Here is a 23,847-nt window from a genome sequence, read left to right on the forward strand (position 1 = left end):
AAGAGCAAACATAAGTGATGAAAATTTACGTAACTGTTTGCGTTTGTCTGCATGTAGAAACTTTGTTCCAGATATTAAACGTATTGTAAACTCCACCTGTGATAATTAAATAAAACGTATCGTAGTTAATAGGTACTCTTTCAAACCATGATTTATTTCAAGCACTCCTGCTAACCTTATTCCATCATTCAATAACGCAAGCTAGAAAAACAAAACGCATTACAGAGGAAGAAGTGGACTGAAGGTATGGTTTGGAGGGGAGGTAAGCAGGTGGCCAGCTTGCCCTGTGTGCACACAGAACACCTGTTAACTGCACGCGTGCAAGTGCACCGCACACGTGCAGGATTCCTGCCCGCCCCTGCCATAAAACATACATGCAGAGACATGACACTATGCACTCGCACTGATCAAAATCAGTGATGAATAGATGACTCGTACATTTAGAAAACTATGGAAAATATCAGTATCAAGCATGTGAAAATTGTGTTGGCAGACTTTGACAAGCTGGGGGCATGTATAAATCTATAGACCTAAAATCAAGAAGGAAAGTCTACATACAGAGACAAATAACAATGAACTGCAGTTATTAGTTTCACAGTAAGTCAGAAGTCAGATCGATGACTTTCCTGCACAAAGACATCCATAAAGATACCTGGAAATTCAAAGGCTTCCCAACTAACCATAAAGGTTAAACTATATTATTACACTGATAGATGAGAGGCACAACAAACAAAAACATTACCAATGTAAGATTGTTTGGAAAAACAGATGGTGCCACAGATCATTTTATAAATATTGCCCAGTTGCAGTTGGATATACACTACTGATGAATGAAAACCATCACAGCTGTATAATCAGTGTAACAATCTAATACAGAAAAGCCAAGGGTTCCAGAAGTGAAACCATAATTCAGTGTCGGTGATGGTTTGAATTACTTTAACAAGACAGAGGAAGGGGGGGAGGGGGGACAATAACGAATGGTAGTAGAGGCAGCTGTAATAGAGGTAGTGGCAGAAATATTAGGGGAAAAGTAAAGGCCAAAGCAGAAAGAGTTGAATTAGGCATGAGAGAAGGCTGCAAAAGCTAGATGGAAAGCAACTGAACTACAGATGCAAGACAATCAGTGTTTAAGTAAAAGGGAAGCATTCAAGAATCAAAAGCAGCTGAGGGCTTGGATTTTATATGCCGAGAAGAGGAAATCTGTGTTGGAAAGACCACAGAAAACAGAGAAAACGAGCAATTAGAAAGACAGCAAACAAATTTTCTGTTTTCTCTCATGACACCTGACACATACTGGACAGGGGTCTTGGCAGTCAGAACCAGATGAGATAGTCTCCACAGGCTAAGTCTGTAAACATTCTATGGGATGTGTCTAGAAAGTTAGTTTGCATGGTAATATTATGCATGACAGAGACAAGAGAAAAAGCACCACAGAAAGACATTCACAAGGAGATTGAAACACACAGATTTAGGACATGGTGATGCTACTATAAAAATGGACGATGAGAAACTATTGGTATCTGAATGAAAAAGCTTCAGGAATGTCTTTGGCCCACTGCAAGATGAGTGTAGCTGCAGAATGTGGAAAAACCACACATTGTATGAACTGATGTGGTGGTGGTGGTGGTGGTGATTTATTTATTTTTTATATTTTATTTACACATCAAGTTCCATGGGACCAAATTGAGGAGCAAATCACCAAGGTCATGGAACATATCAGTACATGAAATTACAACATAAAAGTAATAACAGACAAAAATAAATGTTTATGAACCCAAAAAAAGTCAGTCCATAAGTTTAAGTAAACTCTGTCAACAATACAACAATAATCAGCTTAATTTTTCAAGGAACTCCTTGACAGAATAGAAGGAGTGACCCATGAGGAAACTCTTCAGTTTCGATTTGAAAATGCGTGGATTACTGCAAGATTTTTGAATTCGAGTGGTAGCTTATTGAAAATGGATGCAGCAGGAGACTGCACACAACTTACACCACTTATTGCCTGAACTGCCCATTTCTGAGCAAAAAATATCTGTTTAGAATAGGAAGACTTACCCCAAAATATAATTCCATACAACATAAGCGAATGAAAATAAGCAATGTAGACTAATTTTTGTGTCGAACGATCACTTATTTCCGGTACTGTTCGAATAGTAAAAATGGCAGCATTAAGTCTTTGAACAAGATCCTGAACACGGGCTTTACCAGTAATCTGAACCAGGCATATGCCCAATACACCTTATATTACCCAACAGCATCATTTTGAAAATCTAACAGTGAATTTAGCTATCATAAAGTACGTACACATCTGTGATCATAACCACAGCTAGGATCACAATAGATATTTTTTGTAAGTGCACTTAATTTTTTCTGAATAATAATTTTCACAAAAATGTAATTAGTTTTGAGATTCACAGTGTTCACTTTGTTTCCATTCTTGTGCGAGCACTGTGAAGATGGTCCATAATTGAAACTGGTAGTGAATAAATGTATTGTAAGGGAGTTTTTCCAGGCCACCAGAATTTATTTTACTCACTTGTGGAAGTTGGGGGATAATAAATGTGCTACTTTTTGTGTAAAAAAATATAATGATCAATTTTGCATCTGGGTATTTTCTGCTCTATGCAGTCTTTAACAAGCAACTTTAAAGATACTGTTCAATTAGCAAATACATAAATTTGATTCTTTCACATCTTTTCACGCATTACTACACGATGATGAAAAGGCTATACTTATGTTACCAGTAATCTACTATCTATCTGAACACCTAGAAATTTGAACTGTTCAATTTCACTAATCATATGCCCAGTCTGTGAAATTAAAACTGAGTCTTACTGTAATTTAGCGTTAGTTATTTTCTACGAGCCATGAACTTAGGTAATGAACTGCACTATTTGAAACCGAGGCAATGTTGCACACAACATCCTTTACTACCAAGCTAGTGTCATCAGCAAACAGAAATATTTTAGAGTTACCCGTAATACTAGAGGGCACATCATTTACATAAATAAGGAACAGGAGTGGCCCCAACACTGATACCTGGGGCACCCCCCATTTGACCGTACCCCACTCAGACCCCATATCACAGCCATTCTCCACACTGCGAATAATGACCTTTTGCTGTCTGTTGCTAAAGTAAGAGATGAACCAATTGTGAGCTATCCCTCGTATTCTGTAATGGTCCAACTTCTGGAGCAATATTTTGTGATCAACACAGTCAAATGCCTTAGTTAAATCAAAAAATATGTCTAGTGTTCGAAACCTTTCATTTAACCCATCCAGTACCTCACAGAGGATATAGCATTTTCGGCTTCTAAAGCTGAACTGCACATTTGATAGCAGATCGTGTGATATAAATTGATCAATTACCCTTACATTACACAGCCTTCTCCATAACTTTAGCAATCACTGATAGCATAGAAATAGATCTAAAATTATCTACATTATCTCTCTCTCCCTTTTTATAAAGCGGCTTTACTACTGAGTATGTTAATTGTTCAGGAAACTGACCATTCCTAAAGGAAAAACTACAAATATGGCTAAATACAGGGCTAACATGTGCAGCACAGTACTTTAATATTCTGCTGGCACTCCATCATATGAATGAGAGTCCTTAGTCTTCAGTGATTTAATAATTGACTCGATCTCCCTCTTGTCTGTATCACAGAGGAGTATTTCAGACATCAATCTCAGAAAGGCATTTGCCGGGAAAGTTATATGATTCCCTGTGGAAACTAAATTGTTATTTAATTCACCAGCAATGCTCAGAAAATGATTGTTAAATACTGTGCATATATCTGATTTATCAGTAACAGAAATATTTTTACTGCAAACTGACTTTATATTGTTGACCTTGTGTTACTGGCCAGACATTTCCTTCACAACTGACCATATGGTTTTAATTTTATCCTGTGAATCAGCTTTTTTATTTGCATATCACATACTCTTTGCCTTGCTAATAACATTTTAAGTCCTTACAATACTGTTTGTAATGGGCTACTGTAGCTTGATTGTGACTGCTTCTAGTCCTTACAATACTGTTTGTAATGGGCTACTGTAGCTTGATTGTGACTGCTTCTAACACTTTGATATAATTCCCACTTTGTTCTACATGATATACTTATCCCACTAGTCAGCCACCCGGGCTGCCTATTACTGTTAGTACCCCATTTAGAACGTTCTAATGGAAAGCAACTCTCAAAGAGCATGACAAATGTGTTAAGGAAAACATTATATGTATCATCTATGTTATCGGCTATCAGCACTATAAACATTCTGCCACTCTTGTTCCTTGACAAGATTTAAAAACCTCTCTACTGCTGTTGGAAAAATTTTCGTACATAGTTTGTAATTACGTGTGAGATTTGTTTGAGTACTACAGCCTTTTTGTGTTAAAATTTGTGCATCATGGTCTGAAAGGCTATTCACCTTTTTACTAACAGAATGCCCACCTAGTAATGAAAAATGAATAAAAATACTGTCTATGGCTGTGCTACTGTTCCCCTGCCCCCTTGTTGGAAAAAACACAGTCTGCACCAGATCATATGAATTTATGTGATCTACCAACATCCTTTTTCTTGCACCATCAAATAAAAAAATTTATATTGAAGTCACCACATATAACTAATTTCTGGTACTTCCCACAAAGTGAATCACGACAGAGCCAGACCCGCTGCAACTCCGCCAGTGAATTAACTTGCCGTAATTCTTTAGTGGTTTGTCATAATTCTTTATTGGTTCTCTTGACTTATGAACAAGGCTGTAGAATTAGTTTATTTATTCACACATATGTATTAGGAATAGGATAGACTGCTACTCACAGTAAATATGACCAGCTGAGTTGCAGACAGGCACAACGAAAAGGCTGTTACACATGTAGCTATTGGCCAAAGCCTTCCTCAGCAAAGTAAACATACACACATTCATATAGGCAAGCACTCACCATACACACTCAGCTGTGTCCACTGAAGATGCCAGTGGTGGCAGCTGAGTGTGCATGATGTGTGCTTGCCTGTGAGAATGAGTGTATATTTTCTTTGTCAAGGAAAGCTCTGGCCAACAGCTACTCATGTAACAGTCTTTTTGTTGTGCATGTTGGCGACTCAACAGGTCATCTTTACTGTGAGTAGCAATTTATCTTATTCTTACTATTGTTGTTATTCCAACTTGGAGTTTCCATTGTTTCATTTCACAAGTCTATTACACAATGGAGGATATACCATATTTGTGCACCTTTGAAACAGATGGCAGCATCATTTAATTTAGATTTTTATATTAGTATCCAGTTAATGTACCTGTACACGTTCATCCAATACTCTGCAAGGAAAAAATGTATAGCAGTCCCGTCCTTCACAGGTGCACCCTGTGTAATGTATATGAAGAAGTAGTGACGTGTTTTGGTAACTGCACCAACAATATGACTTGCATAGCTTGTAATTTTTTTTTAATTAGAAAACCTGCATTGTCATGTTACAGCAACAAGGGTTACCAGCATGGGAAGTTGCCTGTCAAACCAGTGTACACCACAGTGACTCTATTTGAGCATTCAACTACTATCATGGGAGATGTGCCACTGAAGATCTACTTCATAGTAGAGGCTGCAAATGGTCAAAAACAGCTGACAACCTGCTACCTACAAATTGTGACTTGTCGCATGATCCACTTGGCCTCAAGGCATCCGTTACAAACAACAACACAAACCTCCCAGCACAACAGCACAGTCCCAGCATGTCAAAAAAAATTTCAAACAACTGTCAACAGCATCAATATACTTGAAGAAATGCATCATACACACTGTGCTCCCTTACAATACATTTATTCACTACCAGTTTCAATTATGGACCATCTTCACAGTGCTCGCACAAGAATGGAAACAAAGTGAACACTGTGAATCTCAAAACTAATTACATTTTCGTGAAAATTATTATTCAGAAAAAATTAAGTGCACTTACAAAAAATATCTATTGTGATCCTAGCTGTGGTTATGATCACAGATGTGTACGTACTTTATGATAGCTAAATTCACTGTTAGATTTTCAAAATGATGCTGTTGGGTAATATAAGGTGTATTGGGCATATGCCTGGTTCAGATTACTGGTAAATTAGTTCAATAAAAATGTTTAGTGATAGATAGTAGGGTCACACATGTAATAATATGAATAATTACAGTTTCTGTACAGCATCATTAGAAGTGATTTTTAGCCTTGGTGTCTCAATTGGTTACACTACATGTGTCCTTTAAGATCTGGTATGGACTTGACACTGGAATTCTTTTGGCTGTTGTTTAGTTTTTATGCTCGCTGTTTTAGCGGTATGACTTCTTACAATGTCTCAAAAATATATGTCTATGTATTTTTATAGTTCTGACCAAATGGTTGGTTTGTTATAATTATGTGACATTGTAACAGCACTTGATTTTTTTATAGTATAACGTGATTATTATATTAGATATTACTATATACAGTATGCAGTTACACTATTTGTATCCCCGAACTTCTCATATGGATTTGACATTCCAATTGTTTTGCTGCTGTCAGTCTGAATGATTTGTGATAACTGGATTGTCTCACATAATTTTTCAACATTACATGTCTGTGTATATCTGCATATGTTGTAGTTCTCACCAAACAGTGGGTTTGTTTTTATCATATGAAATTGTAGTATCATGTGACACTGCAATATCATCCTGTAACTGTTGTATTGCATAATATTGTGTGTGTGTGTGTGTGGGGGGGGGGGGGGGTGGGTGGGGGGGGTGCGCGTGCGCATATTTTCATACATGGTTTTTTTTTTGTTTTCACCAAATGGTTGGTTTGTTTTTATCATTTGACATTGTATTGGTATCGTATGACTATTATATTATATAATATTGTACTGAAAAAAATTGTACTTAGAAAAGAAAATATTCTTGTACAACTGTATTTTCTTTTATTGTAATTTTGAGTGCATGCATATCTCTCTGTGACAGTACTACACTACACATACATTTTGTAGCTTTTTCTTTGACCTATGATCTTTGACTTTGGCTTGTGGCTTCTTTTGTCCACTCTTGTGGATTAGCCTACTGGATTTTGTTGTACCTGAGCAATGGTGCTGTGCACTTACTGCTCTTGCATTTTTTCATGTTTCCAACATAGTTTTCTGCTTGGTTAAGCCTGTATTGTGGTGTTAAGTATCAATTTTCTTATGTTTTCAAGTCAGCAATGGCATATACACTCCTGGAAATGGAAAAAAGAACACATTGACACCGCTGTGTCAGAACCACCATACTTGCTCCGGACACTGCGAGAGGGCTGTACAACCAATGATCACACGCACGGCACAGCGGACACACCAGGAACCGCGGTGTTGGCCGTCGAATGGCGCTAGCTGCGTAGCATTTGTGCACCGCCGCCGTCAGTGTCAGCCAGTTTGCCGTGGCATACGGAGCCCCATCGCAGTCTTTAACACTGGTAGCATGCCGCGACAGCGTGGACGTGAACCGTATGTGCAGTTGACGGACTTTGAGCGAGGGCGTATAGTGGGCATGCGGGAGGCCGGGTGGACGTACCGCCGAATTGCTCAACACGTGGGGCGTGAGGTCTCCACAGTACATCGATGTTGTCGCCAGTGGTCGGCGGAAGGTGCACGTGCCCGTCGACCTGGGACCGGACCGCAGCGACGCACGGATGCACGCCAAGACCGTAGGATCCTACGCAGTGCCGTAGGGGACCGCACCGCCACTTCCCAGCAAATTAGGGACACTGTTGCTCCTGGGGTATCGGCGAGGACCATTCGCAACCGTCTCCATGAAGCTGGGCTACGGTCCCGCACACCGTTAGGCCGTCTTCCGCTCACGCCCCAACATCGTGCAGCCCGCCTCCAGTGGTGTCGCGACAGGCGTGAATGGAGGGACGAATGGAGACGTGTCGTCTTCAGCGATGAGAGTCGCTTCTGCCTTGGTGCCAATGATGGTCGTATGCGTGTTTGGCGCCGTGCAGGTGAGCGCCACAATCAGGACTGCATACGACCGAGGCACACAGGGCCAACACCCGGCATCATGGTGTGGGGAGCGATCTCCTACACTGGCCGTACACCACTGGTGATCGTCGAGGGGACACTGAATAGTGCACGGTACATCCAAACCGTCATCGAACCCATCGTTCTACCATACCTAGACCGGCAAGGGAACTTGCTGTTCCAACAGGACAATGCACGTCCGCATGTATCCCGTGCCACCCAACGTGCTCTAGAAGGTGTAAGTCAACTACCCTGGCCAGCAAGATCTCCGGATCTGTCCCCCATTGAGCATGTTTGGGACTGGACGAAGCGTCGTCTCACGCGGTCTGCACGTCCAGCACGAACGCTGGTCCAACTGAGGCGCCAGGTGGAAATGGCATGGCAAGCCGTTCCACAGGACTACATCCAGCATCTCTACGATCGTCTCCATGGGAGAATAGCAGCCTGCATTGCTGCGAAAGGTGGATATACACTGTACTAGTGCCTACATTGTGCATGCTCTGTTGCCTGTGTCTATGTGCCTGTGGTTCTGTCAGTGTGATCATGTGATGTATCTGACCCCAGGAATGTGTCAATAAAGTTTCCCCTTCCTGGGACAATGAATTCACGGTGTTCTTATTTCAATTTCCAGGAGTGTACTTTCCTTCTTAAATAGCATGTATGCCTCATGTAGTTGTCACAATAGATATTTTTCTGTAGTACACTTAATTCTTCTGATTAATAATTTTCTCATGAAAATATAATGTTTTGAGATTCACAGTTTCCACTCTGCTTCCATTTTTGTGCTAGCACTGTGAAGATGGTCCATGATCAAAACCAGTAGTGAATAATAACATGCACATTCACATATATGCAGGTGTTGCAAAAAGTATTGATGGCATCCAAACACTTTCATACTAATCAAAACTATTCTCTTACTTAATGTCTTTTTCCTGCCCTGTCAACTTTAGAAATGAAACCTATACTAGTACATGGCCAATCCAGTCTTTTACAGGCTACTTCTCTCAAAGGTAAGCTAAATCTCCCGAGAACAAACAGAGCCTTATCTTTTTTCTTGGCTGAATTGTTTCTTACTACTGCAGGACCAACTTAAGACAAGGTGTGGTGGCAATCTATATGTACAATACTCTTAGCTACATCTATGGTTTGTGATCTAAGTACTGTATTGAACAACATTTAGAATGCTCTGCTGTCAAATTACAAGAGGAAAATCATTTCCTCATAATAACTGCAGTTTACAGGAAACCTGTGGGAAACATTAAATAGTTCCTCTTGCAGCTGGAATCAGTTCTTACAAACCTTTATAGGAACAACAGTCAGATTATAGTATGTGGCGATCTTAACATTAATTTTCTTTCAAATAGTAACTGTCATAAACTACTAGAATCATTGTTCTCAACTTTCAACCTACTCCCAATGGTTTCATTCCCAAGAGTATTTGGGCACAGCAAGACCTTGGTTGATAATCTGCTCCTGGACTCCACAAATTATAATGATGTAAAAACATAAGCCATAACAAATGGTCTGTCTGATTACAATGGTTAAGTGACAACTCTAAAACTCGTCAGCAGAAAAACAGTAAATGATCAAACCCAGGTTAAACATGTTAGAATAATAAACAGGGAATCTACTAGCTTGTTTAGAACCAGTTTACACCATGAACAATGGGAAAAAGTGTACTGGGCAGTTACAATGACTGAGAAATTCAATTCATTCCTGGACTTATTTCACAAACATTTTCAAGCCTGCTTCCCCCAAAAGATACATTAAAATGAAATCAGTCTTTTGTGGAAGGAAAGAGTGGATAATATCTGGCATCAAAATATCATGTGCTGAAAAGACGTACCTGTAAAAAGAATACAGGGCTTGTACAATCCTAGCAGTGAAACAACATTACAAAATATACTGTGAAATTTTAATGTGTGTAATAAGGAATGCCAAACTAATGCATTATGTACAAAAAAATCAGCAAGTCAAACAATAAAGTTAAAACCATATGAAACATCATAAAAAGTGAGACAAATATAAAGTCTGAACAAGTAGGGACTCCACAGTCCTCTGGTAGTGCTTCAGACAACAATAATCAAAAAGTTGTCACCTCTCATTTTAATAACTTTTCCCTCACTGTAGCTGAAAGAACAGAGAATGGTAATAAACAGTCTCCCACATAAGCCATAGAGCTACTAAAAAACATGCAAATCACACCAAATACAGCACTTCATTTCAAGAACAGAACCCCTAAAGAAATTGAAAAAAAATCATAAAATTATTTAAAAGCTCTGGATATGATGGAATATCAAATTGGATTCTGAAATTGTGCACAGACATAATCAGTCACATGTCATGCTATTTATGTAACCAGTCAATGAAAACTGGGACATTTCCAGACAGACTGAAACATGCAACAGTGATTCCCATAGTTTATGATAGGGTTTACCGCCATATGACACAAAATGGCTTACTGAAATCTATGGTTTTGCTTTCATTGGGGAATTGTCCACAGACAGAGCTATGTTTAGCCTAACAGATGAAACTCTGAGTGAATTAAATCTCAGAAGGTATCCCATGGGGCTCTTTTGTGACCTTGCTAAAGCTTTCAACTGTGTAGATCATAACACATAGCTAAAAAAGCTTCCACACTATGGCATCAAAGAAAAAAACCTTTAACATGGCTAGAATCTTATCTACACAACAGGAAGCAAAGAGTTATCTTATTGTAGGCAGGTGCAACAGTAAACTCAGACTGGAGAAATGTAAAATACAGAGTCCCCCCAGGGCTTGATACATGGGCCATTGATTTTCCTGAGTAACATTAATGGTCTACTCATTATAATTAATGACAGAGCAAAAGTAGTCATGTTTTTGGATGATATGAGTATTCTAATCAATGGTCCCAACACCGTAATGCAGGATACAGCCCTGACAGTCACTAACCAAGTACACGAATGGTTCACAGCAAATAGCCTAACCCTAAATTTATCAAAAACTAACACTACACAGTTTCAGTCAGTAAATTAAAAACTCAAGATCCTGAAATGGAGATCAAAAACCAAAAAATTTATGAAATGACACATACAAAATTCTTAGGCATCCAAGTAGACAGCCAGCTAAGATGGACAGAGCAAATTGATCAGATGGTCAAAAAACTTAGCACAGTATGTTTTGTTCTGAGAGCTATTTCTCAGCTTGTAAACAGAGAAATATTGCTTTTGCCATATTTTGCATATTTTCATTCTGTACTCCCCTGTGGTATTATCTTCTGGGGAAATTCTACACGAGTTGAAAGTGTCTTCAAACTACAAAAATGAGCAGTGAGGTTAATAGGTTGGGTCTCTAACAGAACATCCTGCAGAGGTCTCTTTAGGACTCTCAGGATATTTACTGTTACAAATGAATATATACACTCACTGGTGATGTTTCAGCCAGCAACAAGAAATTATTCCAGAAAATCTGTGACATTCACAAGCCTAACACAAGACAGATGAAAAATCTTCACTAAGGCTCTGCAACCACCACAAAAGTCCATAGGGGAGTAACTGAGTCAGGAATAAAAGTATACAACAAGCTTTCCATCAGTATGAAAAAAGGAAATTAATAACATGCAGATATCCGAAATGAAACTAAAAACATTCCTCAGAGAACAGACTTATTATATACTGAATGAATTCCTGGAGTAATAAGGTATCCTTCTGTGTAAAAATAGAGGAAAGAAAATCTTTACTTATTTCATGGAGACAAAATTGTGTTCTCCTAACATAAATTATAGCGATAAAATGTAAATTTATTTATATCATGTGTGAAAATGTGTACTACCATTTATTCTACACTAGCAATTATTCACTTGAAATTTTATGTGATGAAAATAAAAATTTTGTATTTTCATCTAACTCATAATGACAAAATGTAAATATCATTATTTATTTCTGGTATTGGGATAAAAACGTGTGCTTCCATTCATTCCACTATTTTAAGCATTCACTTGAACTTATACCATTAATATGCAGATTGTAATATTGTTCGCAATCAAACATTCATAGAAAATAAGTATATTTGTATGATATATAAAATGCCCACATAATTTTTCATTATTTCACTTGACATGCCCTATATTACTAGTACACATTTTGTACAATGTGTAATCAACAGGACCAAATAAAAAAATCAAATCAAAGTGATGATCTGAATGTTCACATTGAGGTATGTATAAGGGGAAGGTTGACCACTGTATACAAATTAACTGTGTGTACAGGACTATGTATTCTTCAAAGCACAAGAATTCAAATTAGATTTTACTTTGTTTAGAGTTATAGTTAATTTAGTTCCCACAAGTGGAAAGCAAATATACAAAACACCCAGACTGAAATACTTAAACGTAGGATTTATAGAATGGGGTACCAGAAATAAATGATCAATATTGGACAAATCCTATTACATAGACATAAATAGCGTCACTGCCATGCTGAGTGACAATACATAGAATTTTTAGAAGATTTCTGTTTCAACGTGTCCAACAGTTATGGCAACACACATCAGACACAGTACTGGTGATCACAATTCAGTAGCCTGTATTGCTGTGTGGCATAGTGAAAAAAGTACTAATTTGATGGTTTGGGTTGGCATTGCATATAACATGTAATATTCACTCCTATGTATTGGGATAGCCTTAACTGCAGCCACTACACCAGAGATTTTAGGGCTTCTCCTTCACGCAACTTCAGTATGACATGTGGCAAGAAAAGTGCAAGTCTTCTTCAAAGAATGACTGCAGATTCCCCATCTGCCATATTCACCTGACATATCACTACAGAACATGTTTGGGATGTGGTTGGTTAGTAATTTATCATGGCTCTCCATCTACTGCTGTTTGTAATTTGCAGTCTTGCATACAAATCAAGTGGTGAGAGACTGCCCAGGAAAATATCTATGCTCTCTGATACCACACCACAATGTTTGCAGTATCTGGGGGCTTCACACCATAATGACTACTCAAAGTCAGAGATCATGAACAGTTAGTTATACATGCCTCATCATACGTGTATTGTCATGTGTGTAATTTATGGTATGAAATTAATTTCAGTGTTGTGTATTCTCCTTCGTGTTTGCGATTCCCAGAAACATTAGTTAAAATATGCCAGACATCAATAAGAAGTAGGGGAAAAATCATGTGACATGACGCTTATAAGTGATGGCTTTGTGCAGTAGTTTACTTTAGCAATCTTATATGTACTTCCACGCTGCAATCACAATCAAAGCATGACAAAGGAATACTACATTTTCAAAACCACACTACAGTGGAACAGTAAGTACCACATACTACGTCTATAATATTAGTATCGAATGACATATTTATGTATAGGGGGTAGATAAAAATTCAGAAACACCAAAAACACATTACCACGCCTAATTCGGTGTAGAAAAACAGTTGTCATTCAAAACAGCTTCCCATTGTCTTGGAATGGATAAATACATGTCCTGTATGGTTTTCAAGGGAATCTTATGCCACTCTTCCTGTACAATAGTGGCAAGTTCACGAAACAATGACGGAGCTGGATACCAACCACAAACACTTCTCTCTGAAGTAGACCACAAACACTCAATAATATAATAATGTTGAGGTCTGGTGAGTGTGGTGGCCAGAGAAGATGCAACAATTCATCCTCGTGCTCACAAAACCAGTCCTAGATTATACAATCTGTGTGAACAAGGGACCTGTTGTCTTGGAACACAGCATCACCATAGGGGAACAAAAACAGTGCCATGGGATGAACCTGATCATCTGAAACGCTCACATAAGCCTTGGAAGTTAACGTGACCTTGCAGAGTAACCATGGGGCCCATGGAATACCAAAATACAGCTGCCCAACTCATCACTGATCCCCACCATGTTTCACTCTTGGGATGTAAACTCAGCCAGAAATTGCAAACAGCGACAAACACAAGACTCATCCAACCAAATGACTTTCTACCATTGCTCCACAGTCCAGGTTTTAGGGCTTTGGTACCACATTTTCCTATTATGGGCATTTGCATCACTGATGAGTGATTATGGAATTCCAGTTCATCCTGCTTATGGGGCTCCCTTCACATTGTATGTTGCCAGCGGGATTGGCAAGTGTGACATTTGGTTGTGCAGCAACTTTTGCAGCCGTTGTTCTCTTATTTTTCATCACAGTCTTCAATGACTGGTTGTGATAATCACTAAACACACACTTTCATTTGCGTTGTGGCTTTGTGGATGATGTTACTCCACTTTCCCTGTATGTGGTATAAATTTTTGATATGGTGCCTCCTGCTACACCAAACACTTCGGCTACCTAGGTTACCAACAATTTGTCCACATCTGAATGCACTGAGCTCTGACAAAAAGCTCACAACTACAAAGAACACTGTTCTGAGCACAACTGACACTTGCAATGTATCGAGGGCATTGCACAGGTAACACTTGTGGTCACATACAACAGTGCAATCTGCGGGCTTGGCTAGCATCTACATTTGTTTTCAAGCATGCATTTCTGTGGTGTTTCCATATTTTTGTCCCCCCAATAGATACACAACTATTCAACTGAAATGGATGGTAGGAGTAAAATTTGTCAAATATCTTACTTGGCTGAGGACCCCACACCCATCTGTCAAGCTGTGGCTGGGATGGAGGTGGTTCTGAGAGCTTGTTTTCTTCAAGAGATGCCATTTCTTGATCAAGTTGTTGGCAAGCTCCACAGTTACATCCACTTTGAGGTCCACAAACACCATCACAGCAAGCACAAGTAAGCACTCGCAAACCACAATAATAATGACCACTCTCACCTGGAATATTAAACAAAAAATGTTTAAAAAAGTATTCAGATACAAAAATAAATTTTTCTTCTTAGTTTTTTCTCAGATCTAGGTGTCATATGCCATGGAACTGTGCAGTTTTCTACATTAGCTAGATAAGCACAAATCTTTCCATCATAAAGAATGTACACAAATAATCTATACCAATAGCACAAAAGATCATGTTGCACACTACACTACAACATAACAGCTCCAGACTACTTGCCTATCTCACTACATGTTTCTTCATTCCAGCACTGGTACCTCACAACTCTGCTCTATAGTGAAAGCTTGGTTTCTGACAGCCACTTGGCTTCAACTAACTACTGTTGTTGTTTAGCTTACCTTTACTCCTTCCACCCTCCCACAATCAGTTACATGAAAACAATGGCAGATTTAGGTATTTCATTTCTATCTTTCTCTTTTACACTTCATTTGAAACCTCAAGACAGACTGTGATTTAATCATCCTCAGTGCAAACAAAAGCTCCACCACTATTGTGATGAACTGCAGTAACTATCTCACACAATGTTTCAACTGTCGGAGTCATTCACCTTAAAGCTCTGCCATAATCATCCCATTTCAGAAGTCCCACATAATCTCCTATTTCTACTCAAATTCTTGGACCCATCCCACAATCTCTCCCCTGGCTCCTCCCTCAACACCGCAATGCCCCCACTCCACACCCATCTTCTACATGCTTCCCAAAATCTATAAACCCAACAGTTCTGGAAACTCCATTGTAGCTGGCTACTATGTTCTCACTGAAAGAATCTTTGCTCTTGTTGGCCAACATCTCCAACCAATTGCCCGTAGTCTAGCCTATCACATCATAGATACACTCTTGAACGTACCAACCCCATTACCACGTGGATCCTTACTTACAATGCCTCCTCCCTATACACCAACATCTGACATACTCAAGGCCTGACTGCTAACGTACATTATGCCTTCCCACATCCTTATTACTCCAAATACACACCCTCATTCTTTATACTCATTACCAGTTATATTCTCACACACAACTACTTCTCCTTTGAGGGGAAGATATACCATATAAACAAATCTGTGACACAACCATGGGCACCTGCATGGCACCCTCCTATGCCAACCTTTTTACAGGCATCTAGAGAGAAATCTTTATAGCCTCCCAAAACTCAAATCCCTTGTTTGGTTCAGGTTCATTGATGATATCTTCTTGGATGTGGATCCAGGACCAAGACACCCTGTCCTCATTCCTTCACAATCTCAACACCTTCTCTCCCATCCACTTCACCCGGTGTTCCTCAGCACGACATGCCACCTTCCTGGAAATTGACCTCCACCCTTCTGACAGCCTCATCCATACCTCTGTCCATATTAAGATTACTAACAAGCAACAGTACCTCCCTTTTGACAACTGTCACACTTTCTATATCAAAATATTGCTCCCATTTAGCCTGGGCACCTGTAGAAGGAGTATTTGCAGTGACGAGAATTTCCTTGCCACATACAACACCCCCCCCCCTCCCACATCTCCAAGAGCCAGCTGCACCCTGGTGGCCCTCGTCACCAATCCGCTGGGCAGATTCGAACCAGGCACAGTGCACCTCTCTGTCCCAGAAGCAGGCACTTTAACATGCATCGCTATCCAGACAGGCATCACCCAATACCACCCTGGAACCACGTGGTTCACCAGGACTTCAATTAACTATCATGATGCCCAGGAAGGAGACACAGCCTACTCACGATCCTTCTCACCCTTCCAAAGTGGTATTCTGTCGTGCACCCAATGCAAACAACATCTTGGTCTGCCCCTATACCATCCAGGACATCCAAGTCTAGTTGTGTCACAGGCTATCCTATCCCATCAGAGGCAAGGCCACCTGTGAAAGCAGCCATGTCACATATCAGCTCTGCTGCAATTCCTGCACAACATTTATGTGGGTATAGTCACCAACCAGCTGTCCATAGAAATGAATGGCCACCACCAAACTGTGGTGAACAGAGTTGACTACCAAATAGTGGAACATGCTGCTCAGCATAATATGGTCCAGTCCAATGGCTGCTTCACAACCCGTGCCATCTAGATTCTTCCCTCCAGTGCCATGTTTCCTAAATTATGCAGATGAGAGTCATCCTTCTAACACATCCTTCACTCCTGGAATCCTCCTGGGTTCAATCTGTGTTAAACCAATGTACCCATGCCCCCTACCCAAAACTCTCCCCTTCCTCTGTCCTGTCACTCCCTCACAATAATTCCTCCATGTCATAACAGTGCGCTGCAACAACTTGCTGGCCCGTGTCCGTGAGCTGCATTCCTATTCTGTGTAACTGCTGCTTCTCCCTCCCACATTCCTATCCCCCACACTTACCACCTCACTCCAAGCTGCCATTTGCCCCTTCCCAACCCCTCCTCCCAATCTTCGCCTCTTTCTCCCTCTACCCACTGCACATGACAAGACTTCACTACTGATCACTACCAAACTGCAATCCCAGTATTGTTTACTTGCACAGTGTAGCTGCACACACTCATCCGAGAGCTGGCAAGTTTTCATTCATTTCTGTGCGTCTGTTGATGACTCAATCACTCTATCATTCAGTAAGTGGTCTCCTTCACTCCTAAATCATTCATGTTTTTATAGTTTGGAATTATTTATGTGGTCCTTTTCCCCAAAATGTGTGTTTCATCATTATTTGGATCTCTTACTACCTAATTAATCTTAGTTGCAGCTATTCAGGGAACAAATGTTCATGGAGAAAAGTGATAGACAAACTGTACAGTTCTTTTTATTTGTGCTAGATACAAACACAGAAATACAATTATATTCATGACCAGTTTCGGACATACACTGGCCATCTTCAGAAACTGTAAGTCAAAACTAATCACAATTAAAAGAATATTACTGTGATCGCTGACCAGAAATAAAAACAATTGTACAATAGTATCAGATCTGTTAGCAGTCTGAGCTTCCCTTATCTTGGATTTACAAATTACCTTCCTTGTCTCTTCTAAAATCCCACATTTTCAAATGTCACATGTTTTAAACTACATCTTCCTCATCAGCACACTGGACAAAAAATTATTATTGAGATTGGGGATTTAATGAGTTATTTGAAATGCAGTGGCTCAGAGTTCATTAAATCAGGAATGTATGCATTCAGCCCTTTGAACACAACTACTGTCATCTTGGAAGAGATGAGTGTCCTGAGCAAACTCACCATGAAGCTACAGAAGAAAGGGTAACACCTGGATGCTCATCATATTGAAATAAACATTCTGGTTCATATTTGTGGTAACCCGAATGAGCTGGTCCATGTAATAGTCCAAATAACACCCTCAAAACATTACAGAAACATCAGCAGGCTGAATTACACTATCCACACACTGGGGTTAAACGTCTCATGGGGTCATCAGTGCACTTTATGCCCCGTAACATTTGTAAAGAGGCAAAACTGCAACTTGCTGGACCACACAACACACCTACAATCAGTTACGGTGCGATTTCTGTGTTGTTTGGCCATTTAAGATGTGCAAGAATGCGTTCTTCTGTGAGCAATGGCCATTCACACGATACCTGACTCCAAATGTCCATATGTGCAGTTCCCTCCAAAGTGTTCATGTGGAATTCGGTCGAGGTGGACCTGCATTCACCAACAGCAGCCATTCTTATCAGGTTTAAAACTGATTCTCAACAACAAGATGTGAAATGCAACTTCAGTCCCTATTGGTTAAGAAACACCAACAAATCTATTGATTTCATTCACAGTGTTGTCATGGGAATTTCCAAACACTACAGCTTATTTGTGTCATTCTGTTATGCCTCCATGTCAATCCATCTTAGTGCTCTGATTCCACAGAACGGACTGGCGCATACGTGCCAGTGGTGGAGGGTCATATGATGACCAGTACCAGTTCCATACCATCTACAGCACTCCAAAGCAACCAGTGTGGTCTTTTTTAAAAGGAGGGGGGAGGGGGGGACTAATATTTTGTCCAGTAAGTTTATCTCCATAAATATTGAGACTACTTCATTTCACTTGAGGTTAAAAGTGGAAATAGTGTTAGCAAAACAGATATTTTAGAGTTCAATGTGACAATAGAACTGATTACTTTTTTTAAGTGTGTTAAGGCCTGCTGGTGACGGAATCTGAAATTAATTTACTCACTGTTTATTGCCAAAAACTCAAATAACAGCTTGGTTTGCACATTGTGAGCTCCTTATCTTATGGAGAGTAGATTGCCAGAATAACATTTCCTAGTTTGAATACTTGAAAGCCCTGCGTTCTGCAGGAACATTCACATACTGTGATTCTGGCTTCCACCAAATGGATTCCCAAGATGTTGAAAACATGTCCTAGCTGGGATCGAGTGGTATAGTAGTCACACATGGGAGTTGTATTGGCATTACAGTAATATTTCAACACTGCAATGTTGATAAATGTTGCAACACAAACAAATCTGGATTTTTCCAATATAAATTGCTTTGCTGAAATTCACATAATACCCTCAAACATTAATTTTTCCATTTGTTGTTGCATGACTATATAGTCTGAGTATTAGAAATTAATTACACATAAAAGTCAAATGTTGTAGATACTTTATTTATAAAAAAAACTTGCCTTTTCTAGCCATGACACCAACAGAGTTGAGCAGTCCATCACTGAAAGAGCCAGCCACCTCACCATCCTTAATGAGCTCATTCCACAGCTGGGAGAGACCTTCGGGAGTAAATGCTTGTTGTAGGTCAGTTTTAAGCCACTTGTTATCCAAGCGGCCTTGTGTTCGAAATATAACATCCATCATCTCACTTGCTTGGAACCAAATCAGAAGGCAATATCTGTAAAATGTAGTTAATTATAAATCATACCACACATTAAATTTTAACAGAATATGAAGTTACACAGTATAACACAATCTGAATTCAGTATTTAATTTCAAATGAAACATTGGAGAACAGAACTCTGAAACCACCATTCTTCATAGCTTCATTTGTATGGGGCCTATAGCACTGACCAAGAATATCAAAATTCATATAACCCATTTAAATGCTCTTCATGTTACTGACATTACAACATGCATTACCTCAATTAATGTAAATATTTACAGAAACTACACTTCAAGCCAAATGTAAATCTTAAAACATATTACAGTTTTAGCATGCAGATGTATTTGTCACCCTTTTCTGTTGCCTGTGGCTTTCATAATTAAAGGCTTATCAAGTACGTCACAACTTTAGAGATCATTTTGACTCATATAAGCCTTACCCAAAGTATCACATTTCTTGTTTAAAAAGCTCATACAACAATGTAGCCTGATAGACAGAAACAGTGAGTTATGTGGGTTGTAGCATCGATGGGGCCTCACACAGACTTCATGAAAGATGACACACTGCAGACACATTTGTGAACTAACCAAAGCCACAGAAATGCAGCACAGCACACAGCACATTGAATCAAGGACAGGACTGCAGGATTTTTACGGGGTGGCCATTCAGTGCAGCAAGCTGTTGTAGGACAGAACATCACACCTGGAACAATATATGTCTTGTTCACAAGGTAATGAAAATTGGATGACTTGAGCAGACTGCATGCAATAGTTTGCAGCATGTTTTAAAAGGGGAGGAAAACACTTAACTAGCAACAATCGCACATAGAAGGACCTGTATATAACAGCAGTGATCCTCCAAACTTTAACTCCAGTCCGTGGGTTACAGCCCAATAAGTATGCCATGCTTTTTCTGTATTTTATGGAAAGACTGGAGAGAGGTTCTATGAAAAGTCAATTTTTATGTGAGAAGAACTGGGGCACTACATGTGTACACACATCACAAAGCCCAGTTTGAACCATGCAGTGCCAACAACAGTGTGAAGTAGTAAGGTTTCTGTTTTGTGCTACATCATATTGAGAGTACTGTCAGTACTAATCAGTATCTCCATATTGCTGAAAGATCTCCATAAGATGTAATCCAGTTTCAGCAAGATGGACTGCTCATCCACACTTGTAAATGTATTATGGTTAAGATTTTTTGAGCAGCTGAGACTCAGCTCTTTAATCAATCTGAAAACATACCCCACTTCAAGTAACATATCAGCTAAGATGCAAAAGTTCATGAGACATGAATACCTACTAACAGTACGCACTGACTGAGACTGTAAACTCTGACTGACACACACTAGCACTGTATAACATCTATTTTGGTAATTCCCATTACCTGATAGAGAAACTATGGTAGAGGCAGGCAACAATTCAGATTTGGAACAACTTTGAAATATAGAAAGGTCTTGATCGCACAATTCTTTATTAAGTGTTTCAAAATTTCATTATCAGGCTGAAATCAAAATTTAATACAAAGCTCACAAAAGTGAGCACATAAACTGAATGCAATATAAAGCTCATCTCATGTAGACATGTTTGACAGTGCCGTTGTCTATTTGAATAGTTTGGCACCGGTTCTATTCAAATAGACAATGACACTGTCAATATGCCTACATGAGATAAGATTTGTATTGTATTCAGTCTACGTGCTCACTTTCATGAGCTCTGTATTAAAGTTTGATTTTAATTCTCACCCTGATGATGAAATTTTGAAACGCATAACACTTAAGGGGAGTAAATGTTGTTAAATTGGTCAAAAAGTGTCAATGTTGTGAAAGTGGTCAAAAAGTGGCAATGTTGTGAAATTGGTCAAAAAGTGACATTTTCCGATCATATCTCTTAATAATATTTGATCTCTCCTGAGTAATTTGATGCATCATTTGTTGATTAATTCCACTTGGAAGTGTAGTTTTTACTATTTCAAAGGTAATAGTGCAATGGTAAGAAAATCCAGTCATTCTGCACTGACTTCTTTAAGTATCTCTATCTATGGAACTATTCAAACTAGAAGGCTGTGGTTTCCACCTATTTATTCCTTGAATTCATGTTACTGTTCGTGTTAAGAGGTAAAGGAAGATTTACAGACAAAAACATTGATGAACTCCAGCAATATAATGGAATGGCAATAAGAAACAGTACACATGACCTACAAGGGATGAAAAGAGCAGTTTAGGCCACATTTTTCTACAAATTATCCACTGGTGATACACGTATACCTGGTCTTTGCCTACCTGGTGTTGAATCACGGTGGAAATACCACAAAGCTCAGGTGGTGGGTACAGAGTAATAATTTAGGTATAAAAATAGCATACCATTTGCAGTGATGGAAGCTATTAAATCCAAGAGTTAGCTCATCCTGACCTCCATTCCAAATTTCTCCATGGTCGAACACAAAACCCAAATGAGTCTTTCAATAATGTCATTTGGACCTGCATACCAAAAAATGTTTTTGTAGGAATGAAAACTCTATGCCTGGTTGTTTGTGACACTGTGATAACGTTTAATTATGGTTATAAGGGAAGAATTAGGATACTAGAGCAACTCTGTATCACTACATGAGCCAACACACTGCAAGGCTTCCAGTGAATGGATCGACTTAGGATTATGAAAGCCCAGTGTGCAACAGAGGAACACACAAACACACCACATCCATCTCAAACACCTTCCTTTTGTAGACAGGAATCAAATGAAAGTAGACCTTCAGTCTCAGGTCAGAGCAGAGTTCAGCAGCAGCAGCAGCAGCTTCTTGTTTGTACAGATTGTATACAGTGTTTAGTTTAGTGGCAATCTTACGTGCTTCTGTGTAAAACTGAACAGTAACTGTTTATTTAGCTGTTCTAGTAGTGCTACTTATTTTGTTGTAAGAGTTTGTGTATTTTTCAATCTCTGTATTGAATGAGATTAACTTCTTGGGTTAATGTTACAGTACCTGTGATAGACACAGAAATTGATTAAAGATGGATAGGGACTGTGCCCATTGTGTACAGACGTAGCAGAAATTGGGCACTGTCCTTAAACAGCTGTAAGCTTTGGTGGTCATGGTCGAAAGGCCTCATGCTTCTGTCCTGAGGTGCACTGGTGTCAGGGCACCTACTACAACTGCTTTGGCACCTCTGGAGTCTACAGCATCATCTGAGATCTCTGATACTGCTGCTCATTTCAATTCCCACCTCTTGATTGGTCGACACTTACCTGACAGTGATTGGTGAACAGTGGTGGGGGTCATGAATCTCTGGGTGGAAGGCAAGAGTGATTACCAGTCACAAACCTTAAAAACAGGTTTGAGGTACTGCCTACTGCTGAAAGTACATCTGAACCAGCATGACACAACCTCACCTGTTGGGCCTGTGGCCAATCTTTCTGAGAGGTTTGGATACGCACAGAGGGTGGGATTGCTTGTTACTGGGAGCTCCAACGTTAGGAAGATGATGGAGCCTCTCAGGGATATAACAACCAGTATCCATTCTGTGTGCTTGCCTCTCAGGGGCATATCGACCAGTATCCACTCTGTGTGCTTGCCTCTCAGGGATATAGTGGCCTGTATCCACTCTGTATGCTTGCTGCAAATCCCATACGAGATGTGGAAGAGGTTCTGCCAGCAGAAAATGAGTATTATGGTTGCACCCAGCTGCCACTCATGACTCATGTAGGCACAAATGGTACCTGCCTCCCGAGTTCAAAGCCCATCCTTGGTTCTTACAGGCAGCTGGCAGATTTGGTGAAGACAGTTAGCCTCAACTGGGGTGTGGACGGAAAGCTATCATTTTGAAGCACTCTTCTCAGAACTGATCATGGTCCTCTAGTTCAAAGTCAAGTGGAAGGTTTAAACCAGAGGCTCAGATGATTCTGTAACAATCTTGCACGTCAATTTCTTGACCTTTGCTATTGGGTGGAGAATTGTAGGACCCTCCCTCCCCCTTGTTAGGTCAGGCATGCACTATGCACAGGAAGTGGCAACTAGGGTAGCAGAGTAAACATGGCATGCACATGCTAGTTTTTTAAAAATAGAGAAATCTCTCCACATGCCAGACAAGGTGTGTCCAACTCAGGAAAGGGTAGCATTCTTTGTAGCAGTTTGTTAATATATTATTATTTAACAGCAGGAGCATCTATAGAAAGGTCGTGGAACTAGCCTCACTTATAAATGATCACAATGCCCTAATAGTACTTGGCACAGA

At 39.6% G+C, this 23,847-nt stretch overlaps 1 protein-coding gene across 1 annotated transcript in view; it reads right to left on the reverse strand.

Moving 5' to 3' along the window:
• The window catches only part of LOC124723043 (E3 ubiquitin-protein ligase HERC2), an 819,840-nt gene that overhangs the window by 780,648 nt on the left and 15,345 nt on the right, over positions 1-23,847 (reverse strand). The window contains exons 3-4 of the mRNA XM_047248222.1: positions 19,414-19,631; positions 14,602-14,802 (exon numbers count right to left, since the gene is read on the reverse strand). Coding sequence (XP_047104178.1) covers positions 14,602-14,802; positions 19,414-19,597 — 385 coding nt within the window. The 5' untranslated portion in view covers positions 19,598-19,631. The remainder of the gene's footprint in view (positions 1-14,601; positions 14,803-19,413; positions 19,632-23,847) is intronic.

Source organism: Schistocerca piceifrons, chromosome X, assembly GCF_021461385.2.
Source record: "Schistocerca piceifrons isolate TAMUIC-IGC-003096 chromosome X, iqSchPice1.1, whole genome shotgun sequence".
Classification (NCBI taxonomy): domain Eukaryota; kingdom Metazoa; phylum Arthropoda; class Insecta; order Orthoptera; family Acrididae; genus Schistocerca; species Schistocerca piceifrons.